Source organism: Camelina sativa, chromosome 7, assembly GCF_000633955.1.
Source record: "Camelina sativa cultivar DH55 chromosome 7, Cs, whole genome shotgun sequence".
In the NCBI taxonomy this organism is placed as follows: Eukaryota; Viridiplantae; Streptophyta; class Magnoliopsida; order Brassicales; family Brassicaceae; genus Camelina; species Camelina sativa.
Window position 1 is genome coordinate 20,682,166 of NC_025691.1, and position 19,451 is coordinate 20,701,616.

Sequence of the window (19,451 nt, forward strand, 5' to 3'; positions counted from 1 at the left end):
CACAAAAAACTTTCTGACATAGGTCCCATTTATTGACCCATTGTCAATCTCGAGGTTGCCCTAACTTTGGTCAAGAATTTTACAAAAGGAATCAGTGCAAAGAGATTCCACAACGGAAAATAATTTATGCAAGAAATATTTTACCAAAAAAAAAATTCTTGCCAGCTAACAATTTTTATGGTGTGGTCTTTCGCAAGCGATTGTATCCGCTTATTCTACATTTATTACTGTATTGTTACATCCTTCTATTTACACTAAAAGATCACCTTTCTTTTTTCAAATCATCACATGGTCAAAGAATTCATTCACTCAACTTGGCGCTTAGATGACATATAAAATTGAATCTCACTGGAACAGTTCTAATATTGTTATCTTATCATAAATCATAATCCTCCCAGTATATAGAGATACTAATAAAACTAAACCAGAAAGAGCCAACGAAGTAACATACAATACGTTTTATTATAAATAAAATAAAAACCTTGTAATTGGTTTAATGGAAATTTTAAAAATAAAACTAAACACACACAAAAAACTTTCTGACATAGGTCCCATTAATTGACCAATGGTCAATATCAAGGTTGCTCTAACTTTGGTCAAGAATTTTACAAACGGAATCAGTGCAACGAGATTCCACAACGGAAAATAATTTATGCAAGAAATATTTTGCCAAAAAAATAAAAAATTCTTGCCAGCTAACAATTTTTATGGTGTGGTCTTTCGCAAGCGATTGTATCCGCTTATTCTACATTTATTACTGTATTGTTACATCCTTCTATTTACACTAAAAGATCACCTTTCTTTTTTCAAATCATCACATGGTCAAAGAATTCATTCACTCAACTTGGCGCTTAGAAGACATATAAAATTGAATCTCACTGGAACAGTTCTAATATTGTTATCTTATCATAAATCATAATCCCCCCAGTATATAGAGATATTAATAAAATTAAACCAGAAAGAGCCAACGAAGTAACATACAATACGTTTTATTATAAATAAAATAATAACCTTGTAATTGTTTTAATGGAAATTATAAAAATAAAACTAAAACACACAAAAAACTTTCTCACATAAGTCCCATTAATTGACCAATTTTCAATCCTGAGATTGCTCTAACTTTGGTCAAGAATTTTACAAAAGGAATGAGTGCAAAGAGATTCCACAATGGAAAATAATTTATGCAAAAAATATTTTGCCAAAAAAATAAAAAATTCTTGCCAGCTATTAGTTTCTATGGTGTGGTCTTTCGCAAGCGATTGTATCCGCTTCTTCTACATTTATTTAATTGTTGTTATGAATAACTATATTGTTACATCCTTTTGTCTACACTAAAATATCAACTTTCTTTTTTCAAATCATCACATGTTCAAAGAATTCATTCACTCATCTTAGCGCTTAGATGACATATAAAATTGAATCTCACTGGATCAATTTTAATATTGTTATCGTGTCATAAATCATAATCCCCCAGTATATAGAGATATTAATAAAACTTAACCAGAAAGAGCCAACGAAGTAACATATAATACATTTTATTATAAATAAAATAAAAACCTTGTAATTGTTTTAATGGAAATTTTAAAAATAAAACTAAAACATACAAAAAAATTTCTCACATAGATCCCATTAATTGGCCATAATTGTCAATCTCGAGGTTGCTCTAACTTTGGTCAAGAGTTTTATAAAAGGAATCAATGCAACGAGATTCCACAACGGAAAATAATTTATGCAAGAAATATTTTATTAAAAAAAAATTCTTGCCAGCTAACAATTTTTATGGTGTGGTCTTTCACAAGCGATTGTATCCGCTTCTTCTACATTTATTTAATTTTTGTAATGAATAACTGTATTGTTACATCCTTCTGTCTACACTAAAAGATCACCTTTCTTTTTTCAAATCATCACATGATCAAAGAATTCATTCACTCATCTTGGCGCTTAGATGACATATAAAATTGAATCTCACTGTATCAGTTCTAAATCTTATCATAAATCATAATACCCCAGTATATAGAGATATTAATAAAACTTAACCAGAAAGAGCCAACAAAGTAACATACAAGACGTTTTATTATAAATAAAATAAAAACCTTGTAATTGTTTTAATGGAAATTTTAAAAATAAAATTAAAACACACAAAAAACTTTCTGACATAAGTCCCATTAATTGACCAATTGTCAATCGTGAGGTTGCTCTAACTTTGGTCAAGAATTTTACAAAAGGAATGAGTGCAAAGAGATTCCACAACGGAAAATAATTTATGCAAGAAATATTTTACCAAAAATAAAATTCTTGCCAGCTATTAGTTTTATGGTGTGGTCTTTCGCAAGCGATTGTATCCGCTTCTTCTACATTTATTTAATTGTTGTTATGAATAACTATATTGTTACATCCTTTTGTCTACACTAAAAGATCACCTTTCTTTTTTCAAATCATCACATGTTCAAAGAATTCATTCACTCATCTTGGCGCTTAGATGACATATAAAATTGAATCTCACTAGATCAATTCTAAATCTTATCATAAATCATAATACCCCCAGTATATAGAGATATTAATAAAACTTAACCAGAAAGAGCCAACAAAGTAACATACAATACGTTTTATTATAAATAAAATAATAACCTTGTAATTGTTTAAATGGAAATTTTAAAAATATAACTAAAATACACAAAATACTTTCTGACATAGGTCCCATTAATTGACCAATGGTCAATCTCGAGGTTGCTCTAACTGTGGTCAAGAATTTTACAAACGGAATCAGTGCAACGAGATTCCACAACGGAAAATAATTTATGCAAGAAATATTTTGCCAAAAAAATAAAAAATTCTTGCCAGCTAACAATTTTTATGGTGTGGTCTTTCGCAAGCGATTGTATCCGCTTCTTCTACATTTATTTAATTGTTGTTATGAATAACTGTATTGTTACATCCTTCTGTTTACACTAAAAGATCACCTTTCTTTTTTCAAGTCATCACATGATCAAAGAATTCATTCACTCATCTTGGCGCTTAGATGACATATAAAATTGAATCTCACTGGATCAATTCTAATATTGTTATCGTGTCATAAATCATAATCCCCCCAGTATATAGAGATATTAAAAAAACTTAACCAGAAAGAGCCAACGAAGTAACATACAATACGTTTTATTATAAATAAAACAATAACCTTGTAATTGTTTTAAATGAAATTTTAAAAATAAAACTAAAACATACAAAAAACTTTCTCACATAGATCCCATTAATTGGCCACAATTGTCAATCTCGAGGTTGCTCTAACTTTGGTCAAGAGTTTTATAAAAGGAATCAATGCAACGAGATTCCACAACGGAAAATAATTTATGCAAGAAATATTTTATGGAAAAAAAATTCTTGCCAGCTAACACTTTTTATGGTGTGGTCTTTCACAAGCGATTGTATCCGCTTCATCTATATTTATTTAATTGTTGTTATGAATAACTGTATGGTTACATCCTTCTGTCTACACTAAAAGATCACCTTTCTTTTTTCAAATCATCACATGATCAAAGAATTCATTCACTCATCTTGGCGCTTAGATGACATATATAATTAAATCTCACTGGATCAGTTCTAAATCTTATCATAAATCATAATACCCCCAGTATATAGAGATATTAATAAAACTTAACCAGAAAGAGCCAACAAAGTAACATACAATACGTTTTATTATAAACAAAATAATAACCTTGTAATTGTTTAAATGGAAATTTTAAAAATAAAACTAAAATACACAAAATACTTTCTGACATAGGCCCCATTAATTGACCAATGGTCAATCTCGAGGTTGCTCTAACCTTGGTCAAGAATTTTACAAATGGAATCAGTGCAACAAGATTCCACAACGGAAAATAATTTATGCAAGAAATATTTTGCCAAAAAAATAAAAAATTCTTGCCAGCTAACAATTTTTATGGTGTGGTCTTTCACAAGCGATTGTATCCGCTTCTTCTACATTTATTTAATTGTTGTTATGAATAACTGTATTGTTACATCATTTTGTCTACACTAAAAGATCACATTTCTTTTTTCAAATCATCACATGATCAAAGAATTCATTCACTCATCTTGGCGCTTAGATGACATATAAAATTGAATCTCACAGGATCAGTTCTAATATTGTTATCTTATCATAAATCATAATCCCCCAGTATATAGAGATATTAATAAAACTTAACCAGAAAGAGCCAACAAAGTAACATACAATACGTTTTATTATAAATAAAATAATAACCTTGTAATTGTTTTAATGGAAATTTTAAAAATAAAACTTAAACATACAAAAAAACTTTCTGACATAGATCTCATTAATTGGCCACAATTGTCAATCTCGAGGTTGCTCTAACTTTGGTCAAGAGTTTTATAAAAGGAATGAGTGCAACGAGATTCCACAACGGAAAATAATTTATGCAAGTAATATTTTATTAAAAAAAAATTCTTGCCAGCTAACAATTTTTATGGGTCTTTTTACAAAATTAAATTAAAATAAAATAAATAATTGATAAAAGACAAAGCTTTGAATGGCTTCCTGCAAAACAAAGGAAAATCTTTGCAACCATTTCACGTACGTATAAGCTACAAAGATTTCTTCCCTACATTAATATCACTATAGTTTTTTTTAACATTTATTTTTCTTAAGACATTACAAACATCATTAACCATAAAACAATTTTTTTAAATGAGGACATAGACTATATATGATTTTCCTCTGTAAAAATATCTTAGGCTTGTATAAAGGGGTAAAAATAATGTTACATTACTGTGGATTAGTTAGATAGAGAGGTGTTAATCGGACTGGTCCGACCTGACTCAAAACCAGTCCGCATATGTTTGAGTCTAGCTCGGTCCTACTTGAAATGTTTTGGAGCCTATATTTTAAAATTCGGGCTCGGCCCTAGCAGTGCTACAAAGCTTTTAAGACTTTGTCGGAGTTATCTTATTGATCAAAAATTCAAATTTATAAGTATTGAAAAATAATATTTAAAGGAGTACTATAAAAAAAATCAATCAAATTTTAAATAACTCATCTATATTCACTAAAACTAGCTTAATTTTGAAAAAAAAAATTAAAACTAAAAACAAATGTATACTTTAACTAATAAAACAATATGTGATTTATATAAAATAGCATAGATAAAAAATTTTAAAGTAAAATTATTAAATAAATATAAATACTAGGATTAGAATTATAAACTTTATTTACAATAAATCATTAATCAGAAATATAACAATTAAACAAAAATATAACAAAATAATACAAATATATTTGTTCAAGGTTTTTTTGGACCAGTTCAAACCTGTTCGGGATAAGCCTAAAAACCTGAAAGATCCAATTTTTTTTATTTTTTTTATATATATATTTAATTCTGAGCTCGGTATTTTTAGACGAGACTGGAACAACCCACAAACTTTGGTCCTAATTGACATACGTCGCTCTATCAAAACTATTTGCCGGCCCCGGCCTCGGCCCGTACAGGCGTACACAAAGGAAGTAAACTAATAACTATAAAACTAATTGAAAGGCCACATTTTTTCTGTTCATGCAGTACAGGTTCGATTCCATGCCTAGTATTTGTATGCTCTAATTTTTGTAAGATAATTTCCATATAGTTATTATATAAAAATAAATGGATATTGAAGGCCCAGCCCAAAACAAATATTAATGTTTCGTGTCTGTTAGCTTTGGTCCACTCACCCTATACGAAATTTTCTTGGCGGTTTAAGTAATTCCACGTGTCGCATTATTATATGGTGGATTTAATTGTCGCTCATCACATAACCGTTCGATTACTCGGCACAAACGCGGAAGAAAAAGGAAAAGAAAAAAACAAAAAAACAAAACGAATCGTTTACTTACCCCTCTTTGAAACCGACGGTGGTCTTTCGTCGCCGGAGAAGATGAAGCAGAGAACGTGGCCATGTAGATCTGAAGGATCTCGATTCACCTCCTTATCGTTTTTGAAATCTCAAGACAAGGAAAAACGCACTAGATTTTCTCCAATCAACAGAGCAACGATGAAGTCAAGCACAAGCACAAGCTCTAGGTCTTCTTCTTCTTCTTCAACTTCTCCGTCGAATGACTTCGGAGATTTCTCTATGCTACCGTTTGATATACTGATGAAGATCGCCGCGCCGTTTAGTCTTCCGAATCTACAAGCGGCGTCGTCGGTGTGTAAATCGTGGAGAGACGCGTTAAAGCCGTTGAGAGAGTCGATGTTGTTTCTTCGGTGGGGGAAAAAATTCAAGCATGGTCGAGGAGGTGTGCGAGCGAATCTCGACAAGGCTCTGGATTCGTTTTTAAAAGGAGCTGCGCTTGGATCCACGCTCGCCATGGTTGATGCTGGGCTTGTCTATTGGGAAACGGGAGATAAGGAGAAAGCTGTGAGTCTGTATCGGAGAGCTGCGGAGCTTGGTGACGCTGTTGGTCAATGTAATTTGGGGATTTCTTATCTTCAAGGTAATGAGACTTAAGTTCCCATGGTTTTGGTGGCTTTGATTTTTATATAACCTGCAATTGCAATTTTGAGTTGTTCATGATTGATATTGATGTTTTCTGGATTGTGTTGTATATAGAATTTGGATTTGACGAGCTTAGTTACTAACCAATTTGGTAATGGATTGGTGGAGTAATTTCTGAGCAATTGGTTGCTTGTATCTGCAGTTGAACCCACAAATCCCAAGGAAGCGATCAAGTGGTTGAAGCAATCTGCGGAGAATGGTTATGTTCGAGCACAGTATCAGTTAGCTCTTTGTTTACACCAAGGCCGGGTTGTGCAACCCAATATGGTAGAAGCTGTATGTGCCTTCTTCTGATCCTTTCTTTGTCCTTTTAGTTGAGATTTTATATTGTCTTTGTGTGGTGCTTGATTGAAAATTGCATCTTTGTTTCTGATTCTTCATATTACATGGCTACAACACACTCAGTGGAAAACTGATAATGCTATCTTTGGACATGTGCATTAGCTCATATTTTGGAATAGATAATGCTATGCTTGGACATGTGCATTAGTTCTTTTTTGGAAGCTGATAAATGCTATGTTTGGACATGTGCTTTAGTTCATTTGTGGAAATGTTCAGTTTCTGTCTTTTATCATCTTTCTAAAGAATCTATGAAGTTTGCATATAATGATTGGAATTTTTTTTTTTTTCTTTTTTGACAGAGTAAATGGTACCTAAAGGCAGCAGAAGGTGGCTATGTACGAGCAATGTATAATATTTCGCGCTGTTACTTGGTTGGAGAAGGCTTGCATCAAAACCGCAAGCTAGGAAGCAAATGGATGAAACGTGCAGCTGATCATGGCCATAGTAAAGCTCAGTTTGAACACGGTCTTACTCTATTTTCGGTAAGAATCTCTATTTCAGGTGATCATGGTGAATAGTATGCCATGTTGGACCATGAGTTGATTCGATTTAGCACTGATTAATGTAATTGGGATAATGCAGGAAGGGGCGATGCTGAAAGCTGTACTTTACTTAGAACTCGCTGAACGTGGTGGTGAAACAGCTGCGGGTCACGTCAAGGAAGTTATACACCAGCAACTATCTGCAACTTCTCGCCATCATGCCATTCAACAAGCCAATAACTGGCGTGCTCTACCAGCTACGCGCTGACTCTTCATGTTTTGGTCAAGTGTTATTTATACATGTCTGTAACTTATATTCAACTTTGGCCATGATTCAATTACAAGACCTCATTTCACATTTCGACTTCTAGTTCACACTTGGATTATATATAATCCAAAGAGTTGTAATTGGTATACGAGAAGTGTCCTATCGCTATGCTTTGCAGCTTGAACATGAGGATCTCTTACTGACTTAGCTTTTGGGACTTGGGTTTTCAATACAGTCGTGTAGTATATGAATTCTTAAATCCCAAATGAAATAGTCGAGAGAAGCAGATAAATAAAGAACGAGAAAGGTCTCCACAACATTGACAAAGCTTTCAGATGTTCTGGTTGTATTTTCGTTGGGTTTTTGACATTAGTTCTTGTCTTGAATATTTTACGATTTCTAATTATCTTGCTTACGGAAACGAATTCTAAACTAGAAAACCATCAGTTTCATCGAATAACCTAAATCTATAACATGATAATAGTCTAGAAGAGCAAAATTAGTTCTGTTAACACATTATAATTGCTGTTGTAAATTGTTGAATGCATTTCCAAAAACTTAATGACTGTTACGCAAAATCACACCATAGCCACACATATGGTATAACCGATCAGATCATGCATCATTAAGCTATCAAGATGCTTTAAGAGAACGGAATCTAGCAAACGCAAATGAATCAACAGTGACGCAAATTCTAAAGCTACCAAATTACGAAACCACCACAAATGTGAAACCAAATCTGAATTCGGAATAACAAGCATTTATCAAAATCCAACAAGAGGTTCATAAAACTACTAACTTTTAAAAAAAAGAGATTTCTCTCTGCTTCCAAAATCCAAAAGACAACAAAAGATAACAAACTCCAGAGAAGATTCAAAAACAAGAGCTAAGCAAATTTAAAAAATTCACCAAACCTAGGCAGTAAGCACAACAGCGCCACCAGCTTCCTTAATCTTCTTCTCAGCAGTCTTCGAGATAAGCTTCGCCTTCACAACGAAGGGCTTGTTCTCAGGCAAATGACCTTTCCCCAAAACCTTGAAGAAACCATGCTGCGTCACATCGATCAAAGGAACGTTGTCCTTGGTTGATTTCGCCTTCACGTCTTCAGGTACGAGGGACCAGAGCTTGTCGAGGTTAACGATGGGGCAGAAGAACTTGTTCCTCAGCTTGTGGAAGTACCTCATACCAACTTTACCGAAGTAACCTGGATGGTACTTGTCGAAGAGGATCCTGTGGTGATGCATACCTCCAGCGTTACCACGACCTCCGGGATGCTTACGGTGCTTTCCGATACGTCCATGTCCGGCACTGACGTGACCTCTCTTCTTCCTGTTCTTCTTGAATCTGGTCGTCATTTCCGCCGAATCTGCTACCCTCCTTCTCTCTCACTCGCTGCGGCTAGGGTTTCTCTTAAGAAATGATATTTATAGAGACGAAAGTTTTTTTTAAAATTCCCCCTTTTGCCCTCTAGGGTTTACACATTTTTATTGGGCTGCTGTAACGTGAAATGGGCCTTTGTATCCAGTTATAATATTTCACATTTTGAGCTGGTGGGGGAAACAAACCGTAATTGAAATCCGAAGCGAACCAAACTGATATTGTCAAACCGTGATATCCCACTTTTCAGGAGGCTTGCTCCCGTGTGCAATACACTTGAAAACGACGTCGTAGAAAGGCTGAGAGATCCTCCATCTACTACCACATGATTGAACCTCCACGCGCCTTTCTCACGCGCCGGTGTTGTTGTTGTTGTGGTTCATGCCTTCGGTGGTGGATCTCCGTGGGTCACACACCTTCTTGTAGATTGACACGAAGCATCTCATACGGTGACGTCTTCTTCTTCAATTCCTCGAAACGACGCGTTTCAATTTCGTATCCTGCATTTCATATGAACCAAGGAAAAGCTCTCTGGTGAAGTTTCTTCTTCTTCTTCTTCTTCATCTTAAACTCCACCGACCACAGATGGCTCTGCAGGTACTCGGCTGCACGAGTCGACCTATCCGCGTCTCCCTTCACCGTTGTTCTCTTATTTCCACAATCAGTGGCGACATCATCAGAAGGAAGAATCTCCGATTCGTTACGAAATCGAAATTGTCCTTCACTCTTCAATCTTCAAGTAGAAAGTTTCGTCTTCCTTCGATTAATTGCTCGTCAGTGAACGGAGCAGTAGCGGAAACTGCGGAGTATTACGAAGGAGGAAGAGACAACGTTTCAGTTCCGGAGAGGATTCGGCAATGTATTGGTTTCCTCCGAACGATTTTACCAGGTGGAAGCTGGTGGAGTTTCACGGATGAGGTTGATGGTAGGTTCATTGCTAAGCCTGTGACTGTTTGGCGTGCGTTGAGTCGGATGTGGGAGCTTGTGGCTGAGGATCGTTGGGTTATCTTCGCTGCGTTTTCGACTCTTATCATTGCTGCGGTGCGTGTTTTTTTTCTTCATCTTCTTCTTAACTAGTATGTATAGTGTTGTAGTTTTGGCTATCTTTGCTCTATGATCATGTATTGCAATTACTTCTTGTGGAATTGGATCAGTAAATGTATTGAAGATAGCCTTGTAGAAGTGTGTGTAGTTGTATAGTTTAAGATAAGGCAGCCATAGGGTTAGTAGTTAGGATCAGAAATCAGAATCTTCCATTTTCTTATGTAATTTTTCTATTTTGTTTACAGCTTTCAGAGATAACTATTCCGCATTTTTTAACAGCGTCGATCTTCTCGGCACAGAGTGGTGATATCACTGTGTTTCGTCGAAATGTCAAGCTCTTGATTGTGCTTTGTGTTACTTCTGGCATTTGCAGGTCAAGATCTTGTATGGTTAAACGCTTGTCTCTTGTTTTTTTTTTGTTTTTTCAAGTTGAATGAGAGGGTTACTCTTGTTGTCTGACCACTTGCTCTTTCTTGAGATTCATTTACGAAATATTTCCAGCTAACTCTTTGTTTAACTCATAATTCCAGTGGTATACGAGGATGCTTCTTTGGGATTGCAAATATGATACTTGTGAGTTTTTTCCCCAGGAACTTTCCTCTTTATTTGTAGTTTAATCTACTCATGAATCTTGCCTTCTCTGTAGGTGAAACGAATGAGAGAAACGCTATAGTCTACTCTTCTCTTCCAGGTCCTGAAAATTTCTAATTTGGTAGTTCATGTGTATCTTTATTTTTTTTGAATTACTCTCGCGGACTTGGCTGGATCTTGCGTCAGGATATATCATTTTTCGACTCTCAAACTGTTGGTGACTTGACAAGCAGACTTGGATCGGACTGTCAGCAAGTCTCGAGGGTCATCGGAAATGATCTGAACATGATATTTCGCAATGTTCTTCAGGTCTTCTGCTAAATAATATAATTTCCATCTCGCCTGAAGTGCGCCGTGCATTCTTGATATCTGAATGTATGTTTATCTTCTTTCTTCTAGGGAACAGGGGCATTAATTTATTTGCTGATTTTGTCGTGGCCCCTTGGGCTTTGCACATTGGCAATTTGCTGTACTTTGGCTGCGGTTATGTTCGTTTATGGGATGTAAGATTCTACAAAAACTTTTCTCCCTTTGATTAAGATTTGTATATCGTTAAAGATATAATAGATTTTACACCTAGGCAGCTACAAGCGATACTTAAGCCTAGTGTTTTTATGACTGCGGGCGGAAAATTAATTTACATGTGGTCATGTTGTAGGTACCAAAAGAAGACAGCGAAGCTAATTCAGGAGATCACTGCTTCTGCAAACGAAGTAGATTTTTCAAGAACTCATTTCTTAAGATGTCTTTTATGCAATTAATTATTTTGTTAATAATTGTTTTGTGATCATCAAGGTGGCTCAAGAGACATACTCTTTGATGAGAACCGTTCGTGTATATGGGACAGAGAAGCAAGAGTTTAAAAGGTGCAATCTGTTTCCTTGAAAAACGTTGAAAGTGTCTCCATTTCTTATGCTTTTTTCTGGTGAAAATTTTGCGATATTGGCTTTCAAGAACAGGGTCAATCACAGCCAAGTTACTTTTTGACATGGATTTTCTCCCCTTCTGTGGTGCAAAGGTACAATCACTGGCTTCAGAGATTAGCAGATATTAGTTTGAGACAGAGTGCTGCGTATGGTATTTGGAACTGGAGCTTCAACACTCTATACCATGCTACTCAGGTTCCTCCTAATATAACCCCTGGTTTGCTTAAATCTTTCTCTTTCGACTGTTTGTGAGAAGGGCTAATTAAATTCTGGTTCTTCTAGATGGTGATGCTCAGTAAGAATGTGACACGATTCATCGTTTTCTTCTTTTATAGATTATTGCTGTCCTGGTTGGAGGAATGTCTATCTTAGCTGGTCAAATAACAGCAGAGCAGCTGACAAAGTTTCTGTTGTATAGTGAGTGGTTAATCTATGCTACGTGGTGGGTGGGAGATAATTTATCGTCTTTGATGCAATCAGTTGGAGCGAGTGAAAAGGTCTTTCAGATGATGGATCTCAAGCCAAGTGAACAATTTATAGCAAAAGGCAAGGTTCAATTTTTTTGGTGAAGAGCAGTATATCTTAGAAACATGTTGACCATTTATGAGATTGATGGAAGCTTGGGTTTGGTGATTACCAGTTGATATTACTTTTACAATCAACCCCCTGCCCAGGATGAACCACCTTTAGTCAATCACTTTAGACTTCCTACCTAGAGGCTTCCGGCATTGCTATGATCTACCATGTAATGTATTTTATTTATAAACTGCTGTAGGAACGAGACTGCAGAGACTGACAGGACATATCGAGTTTGTAGATGTGTCGTTCAGCTATCCTTCAAGAGAGGAGGTATTACTGCATTCATGTGAAATCTATTTTATGATAACCTTTTGCTTTCAGCTTTTCGCTTTCGTGCGGATGTCCTCAAACCAGAATTTCTTAATTAGCGAAATCAGATATTCTATCCTTTTTACCAGTATCGTCACAGATTCAAAATCATTTAGGTTCTGACTTTCGATTTTTGTACCGATTAGTGCTTGCAAGTTAATGGCCAAACATGGTTGTGCATTTGCATCACCTTAGATTATTGTTGAGTGTATTAGAATTCATGTGCACACACCATAGAATTTTATCGAGTCCTTTTTATGATATAGAAATGGGCCATTGGGGCTCACATTTCAGCTTGTCTTAAGAATCATATCATATGTTAATACAGGTGGCTGTGGTACAAAACGTTAACATTTCTGTGCGTCCTGGTGAAGTGGTGGCAATCGTAAGTATACCTCAAAGTAGTTCAATGATGTCAATGTTTTCCTTTAGAAAGTGATATTTGAATAAATTTGTTTTGTTTAGGTTGGTCTAAGTGGCAGTGGCAAAAGCACACTGGTTAATCTTTTGCTGCAGCTGTACGAACCAACAAGTGGTCAGGTAGATATTACTAACTCAGTGTAAAATAACTTTTTAAAGCCTTACTTCCTAAAAGCTGACTCTGTGAATTCCAGATTCTACTCGATGGGGTTCCTTTGAAAGAGTTGGATGTCAAGTGGCTAAGGCAAAGAATCGGATACGTGGGGCAGGTCCTCACATCTCTGATACGTGAAATCAAATAAAATTTGATGAATTTCACTTTCACTTTCTAAAGCTGTCGCAATGAAACAGGAACCAAAGCTCTTCCGCACAGACATCGGTTCCAACATCAAGTATGGATGTGATCGAAGTATAACGCAAGAAGATATAATATCGGCCGCAAAGCAAGCCTACGCACATGACTTCATCACAGCACTTCCCAGTGGTTACAACACAATGGTTGATGATGATCTACTCAGTGGAGGGCAGAAACAACGGATTGCAATAGCTCGTGCCATCCTTAGAGATCCTAGAATTCTCATCCTTGATGAAGCCACAAGTGCACTTGATGCAGAGAGCGAACACAACGTTAAGGTAACTTCTCAGTTCTCAATCGCCAAAAAGAGAAGTTACTTGGATGCACGAATTCTTAAGCCTTTTCTTTTTTCCAGGGCGTGCTTCGTTCTATTGGAAACGACGCAGCATCAAAGAGAAGCGTCATAGTGATAGCACACAGGTATCTTTTCATATACAAATCCGAAAATCTTCATGTTTTTGATGATCGATTTATGACAGATTTAACATTTTGTTCCTTCACAGACTTTCTACAATTCAGGCTGCGGATAGAATCGTGGCTATGGACAGTGGACGAGTCGTCGAGGTAAGCCACACTCTCTTACTGGTTTCGATAAATTGTATGAAACCATTGAGTCTATGTGATCTTGACTGTTACGTTTTTCCACAAAACAGATGGGCAATCACAAAGAACTTTTGAGGAAAGATGGCTTATACGCTAGATTGAACAAGAGACAAGCCGATGCTGTCCTATAAATAGATCCTACACATGCTAAACTGTTCATGAAATAGTCATGATTATGTTTTTGAATGGTCATGACGATAATGTATTGATGATGGAAAAAATTGTGTAAAGGTGTCACCATAGATGATAAATTCATAATTCTTATTTCACACAAAACGTGTCGTTTTTTAATAGTCAGCTTAAACTACCTGCCGTTTCGATATTTACTACTCCTTCTATTTCATAATATAAAATATTTTAGATGTTTTTTTTGTTTCATAATATAAGATGTTTTCAACTTTTTAACTAACTTTTAGATTACTTTTAGGGGAATTGTCAGAAATACCACTAAAATAGATTTTTATTCCAAAAATACCATAATTTAGTTTTTTTTTCCAAAAATACCACTAAAATGTAATTTTTTCTAAAAATACCACATAATTGAATTAAATTTCTAATACTAAAAACTAACTCCTAAATTCTAAATACTAAACTCTACCCCTAAAAACTATACCTTAAAATTAAATGTGTCGATCCAAACCTAAAAGAAAAAAATCTTCATTATTAAAAATCAATTTTTTGTGTTTGTGGTAATTTTAGAAAAAAAAACTTTTGTGGTAATTTTGGAAAAAAAAACAAAAAAGTAGTATTTTTGGAAAAAAAACCTTTTAGTGGTATTTGAAGGAATTTCTCTTATTTTTATATTTTTTCTATTAATTATTTTATGCAGTCTTGTTTATGATTGGCTGAATTTTTTTAAAGTGGTTATTTATTAATCTGAGTGTTTTTTTTTAAACCATGGGAGTAAAACACAACACGAAAATTTAAGGAAACCACTGAAAACGACCTGCAGTTTTCACTTTTCAAGAGACATCATAATTCGATTTCGGTCTAATCTCAAAAACGCAGAGTCAGGACACAAAGACCTTGCTGCGAGCTGCTAATGGACGCGTACCAGCCACCGGCTCAGTACATGAGACCACCGCCTCCGACGGATCCTTACCACCAGTACTATCAGCATCAGGCGAGGCCACCGGTTCCTCCTTCTACGCAGCCCGGTGGTCCTCCTACATGGCACCCCAACCAATTTCATAACCCTCACTCTCCATCGCCACCACCTCCACCTCTGCCGCAGTGGGGACCACCTTCGACGCATTATCCTCAGGGCCAACCGTACTCTTCTTCCGCTTATCCTCCTCACCAGCCGCCATTCAACGCTGGTGCTAACGGCAACGGTCCTTTTCCTCCTCCTCCGCCTGCCGGTTCGCAAGTTACTCCGCCATATCCTCAGGCTAATCAGGTTGCTCCGTCGTTGGATTTATCCTATGTTTCGTTTTCCCCTTGTCGAAGTGTTAATTTTCGAATTTGATTTTGCATATTAGGAATGGGGAAATCCAAATTGGGGTTATCAACAAGGTCACAACTCTCAAGGTTCGCTCTCGTTCATCGCCATCTATTGTTATTGAATGAATACTAGGGTTTTGGTTTCTGATTATGTCTATGATCGCAGCTAATAGCAACGTCGAGGACTGGGCAGTGAAAGCAAAAGAATGGGCAGCTGCGACCAAGGATCAGCAATCGCAGTCTGCACCGAACCAACCTAGCGGACAACAAGTCTACCAGCAGCAGTACTCTACTCATGGCTATCAAGATGTTCATCAACAGGCAGTTCCAGGAGTAAGCTATCAGCAGCAGTTTCCAGTTCCACCCACAACAACACAGCCGGAGAGATATCCAAACTATTCAACGGCGAACGAGAGTTTTCCTGGAGGTTCTTCTGCTGGATTTTCCCATCAAGAAAACCTGCCTACTAGTTCTGCAATTCATCAGCAGGAGGTACCTTATAGTTATTCTTCTGTAGCAGGTAACCATTTACTTAGAACATCATTGTAGCTCCTAGTCAAGCACTCTATGTGGGTTGCTTTGTCTCTTTGAAATTCCTTGGGTGTCTTCAAAGTTTCCCTGTCCTTTAAGTCTATGAAAAATCATGTGTATAGTAATGTGCTGTGTAATATATAGTTTCCTACGAATAGATTAACTACTACTGATCACAGTTCCCCTTGCATTTTACTCCCTAAACAGAGTGCCTCGTTTTAGCCATTTTGTTGGTCTAGAGATTGGTAACAGTTATTAAACTAAACTAAACCTTCAAAACTTAAACTTGGAACTCTGTTTGTAGGTAAAGAAGAGTCTGGAAATAATACACAACATGAGGTGCAGATATCAGTGCCTGCTAGTGGGGGACCTGTTCACGCAGGGCAGCATATGCAATATGCATATGGAGATCAAACACCTGCTCAACCTAGTAACCCTAGTGATCAGCCTGTACAGTTTGCTACCAGAGAGAGTTCCGATTATGCTAGTGTTCACATTGCATGGCAGCCCCATGCCGCAACCGGTGTAGTCTATCCCCCAATCCCTTCATCGGTGCCATCAATTCCTCAGGTACTTTAACAGTGTTTGCTTATTATATCGTTCGTTTTGGTATTATTATGGTGGAGGCAAGTTTGATGTTTACTTTCTTTGCAGCATGACTCATCTATGACTATACCTTCTGTTTCGGGTCATACCATGCCTCCATATGGAAGTTTTCCCCCACCAAATCTCCAGCCTGTTGTACCCCCATATGCTTTTGGCACAAAGCCGCCTCTTCACCCTGTTGCATTCATGGATGACTCATATGCAGCATCATCTATTCCTCCTAAAAAGGTAAGAATGAGTTGTTTCTAATGGAGTTCAGTACCTTTCATGAATTCTTGCTAATAAGGTGGTTTCCAGGCTCCTGTACCTAACTGGCTTAAGGACGAATTATTGAAGAAAAAAGCAGATCTTGGAAGGCCTTCTTCAGGGAGTATTGAGGAGAGGGAATCTATGGATGATGATTTACTTTATAAACCTCCTGCGAAAGCTGATCAGCGTGACGAAAAAAGCTTCAGCCCCTCTGACGAAGAAGAGGATGATGAGGTTTTTTGAACTTTTAATTATGTTTTGTCGCTATTCTTTTAGCTGTCTTGGTAATTTAATTTGATCCAGCACCATCACTAAAAAATGCATGGTTTGTTTCATGTAGGATGAGATGGATGCAGAGAGAACTACAGCAATCAATATGGAGATAAAGCGTATCTTGACTGAAGTCCTTCTTAAGGTAGGTGGCCTGATAGAAATTAAGTGGTTGGTCTATAAACATTTGTCCTGCAACAGTTGACATATGTCTTTTGAACAGGTTACAGATGAATTATTTGATGAAATTGCAACCAAAGTCATTAATGAAGATCAACCAGTATCTAAAGGTTTGTTGTGCCTTGTAGTTTTATTTATGTCATTAATCTGTGGAATTACTCCTGAATCTTACCATATTCTTTGCTGGTATACTGTGCTATTCATCATTGCTTCAGATGATAGTGGACAGCACAATAAGTCGTCATCATCCCTTCTCTCCACAGCTGATTCACTCCACAAGGCGTCGGCAAATATTTTGGTCTCGGTAGAAGGCGCAAATAAAAAAGCTAGTTCTGGCTCTCCAGCAGATGTTCTAGGTCTTGCTAGCTATGCCTCTGATGATGATGATGCTGATACTGATGCTGCTTCTAATGCGGATGCTGATGAAAATGATGGAGTTGGAAGTCTTGGCGTGGTGTCAATGTCAAGACACGATGGTAGTCAGCAGCCAAGCACTGAGAAACTTCCTGAACCTGAAGAAATGGCCAATACGAAATTGGATCTAGAAGTTGAAGTCAATGCTAATTCCGGCAAGAACAGTAAGTCAGACTTGGAGGATTATTCTCAGATGCTAGGCTCCAGAAGAAAAGATGATGAGGCTGGTAGTATCAAAATATCAGACGTAAGCGCCAGCTCTGGACTTGATGATACTTCAGGAAGCAAAAAAAAGCATCCTGACAGAACTGATAGTGATAAAGATGCAATAGTAGATGAACCTCGCAGGAAGAATTCTGGCTTGAAATCAGATTGCAACCTTCATCAGGATAATAATAAAACTTATGGGAAAGATTTGAGGGACGATTTGAGTAAGGATGGAAGTAGAAGAGATGAAACGAATAGTGGGAAAGAGAAGGTAGATTCTCAGAATGGCTCAAAAGATAGAATGAAGCAGGGTGACATAAAGTCAGCAGAGAAAGTTAAATGTGTTGAACCAAGTAAAAAATCTACTGATGCCCATGTAAAGAAGGACTCAAGGGAGGTAGAGAGGCCTCACAGAACTAATTCTAAGGAAGACCGGTGTAAAAAAAGGGAGAAGGAGAAGGAAGAAGAAAGGTCAAGACACAGGCGGGCTGAAGACTCGAGCAAGGACAAAAGAAGACGTTCTCCAACCAGTAATGGATCCTCTGATGATTCGACCAGGTGGCATAGGATGTTTAACATTGAGTTTCTCTGTCCGCTTGTCTTGTCTAATGCTGTTTCTCACTACTTGCGACGATTTTTTATTACCTTTCTCCAGGAAGTCCCGTTCTAGAAGAAGGAATGTATCACCATCTCCTGTGAGGTCCAGAAGAAAACGCTCTTCTCCGTCCAGTGATGAATCCTCTGATGATACAAGAAGGTGACAATAGAGTGTTGTACTTTGAATTTTGTCTTTCGCGCTTCTTTTGTCTAATGCCTAACGATCTTGTGTCTCTCTTCAGGAAGTCTTCTTCAAGAAGAAGGAATCGGTCACCATCTCCTGGAAAGTCCAGAAGAAGGTATAGCTTTTATAAACTATTAGCATTATGAGATAAATAACTGGTGTTTCTATATATGTTTGTTAGTCTATATTAGCACTAGGCTCTAAAAGTTAAAGAACTATTGAAAGCAAAAAGTATGACAAGAGATAATGAGTAAGCAAAAGCAGACAAGCTAGTCTGAAACTCACCACAAAAAGTATCATATATGTTTTGATTGTATAGACAAGTTTCTTCGCGGTCACCACATAGCAAGCATTCTCAGCACAAGCCTACTCTCTACTCTTCTCATAACAAATCCAGGTATGTATTCTATGTTTCTTCTGTCTTAACAGGTGGCTAACGCTGGATTAAAAAAATAACCGAAAGAGTGTGCTATATCTCCTATTTATTCAATAGAACTCAAACCTGATTTGTTGTACAGGTCAAAGCGGTCAAGATCAAGATCAAGATCCAGATCCCCCCACAGGCGCCATCGTGCTAAATGAACACTCTAGCAAACTGGTCAGAGACCATATCCAAGACAAAGCTGTGCAGAGACTTGGGATAATGCACTGGACGAACATCAATATAACCAAGAACTGCAAAGCCACCGGTTCGTGAGCATTGTAAACCGCTCTTTCCTTGGTTCTTGAAAAAGAAATATCAAAAGATTTTGACTGCTTTCTTGACTTGTTTTGAATATTGTNTATGTTTCTTCTGTCTTAACAGGTGGCTAACGCTGGATTAAAAAAAATAACCGAAAGAGTGTGCTATATCTCCTGTTTATTCAATAGAACTCAAACCTGATTTGTTGTACAGGTCAAAGCGGTCAAGATCAAGATCAAGATCCAGATC

At 36.8% G+C, this 19,451-nt stretch overlaps 3 protein-coding genes and 1 pseudogene across 4 annotated transcripts; 3 read left to right on the forward strand and 1 right to left on the reverse strand.

The window, feature by feature from the left end:
• LOC104701701 (F-box protein At1g70590) lies at positions 5,818 to 7,842 on the forward strand. The gene is made up of 4 exons (XM_010417443.1): positions 5,818 to 6,481; positions 6,686 to 6,819; positions 7,185 to 7,367; positions 7,468 to 7,842. The coding sequence occupies exons 1-4, from the start codon at positions 5,923 to 5,925 to the stop codon at positions 7,633 to 7,635; spliced, it is 1,044 nt and encodes a 347-aa protein (XP_010415745.1). The 5' UTR covers positions 5,818 to 5,922; the 3' UTR covers positions 7,636 to 7,842.
• LOC104701702 (60S ribosomal protein L27a-3) lies at positions 8,366 to 9,045 on the reverse strand. The gene has a single exon (XM_010417444.2). It carries the CDS (start codon positions 8,988 to 8,990, stop codon positions 8,550 to 8,552), a length of 441 nt encoding a protein of 146 aa, XP_010415746.1. The 5' UTR covers positions 8,991 to 9,045; the 3' UTR covers positions 8,366 to 8,549.
• On the forward strand, positions 9,377 to 14,130 carry LOC104701703 (annotated as a pseudogene).
• On the forward strand, positions 14,807 to 19,296 carry LOC104701705 (serine-aspartate repeat-containing protein F-like). Of its 2 annotated transcripts, XM_010417447.2 has the most exons (13): positions 14,807 to 15,238; positions 15,321 to 15,369; positions 15,449 to 15,802; positions 16,118 to 16,383; positions 16,468 to 16,647; positions 16,717 to 16,902; positions 17,009 to 17,083; positions 17,162 to 17,228; positions 17,334 to 18,297; positions 18,395 to 18,496; positions 18,579 to 18,635; positions 18,840 to 18,917; positions 19,039 to 19,296. In XM_010417447.2, the coding sequence occupies exons 1-13, from the start codon at positions 14,882 to 14,884 to the stop codon at positions 19,100 to 19,102; spliced, it is 2,799 nt and encodes a 932-aa protein (XP_010415749.1). In that variant the 5' UTR covers positions 14,807 to 14,881; the 3' UTR covers positions 19,103 to 19,296. The 2 variants fall into 2 exon arrangements, with proteins under 2 accessions (XP_010415749.1, XP_019083280.1); XM_019227735.1 differs by lacking the exons at positions 14,807 to 15,238; positions 15,321 to 15,369 and having other exon boundaries at positions 15,573 to 15,774.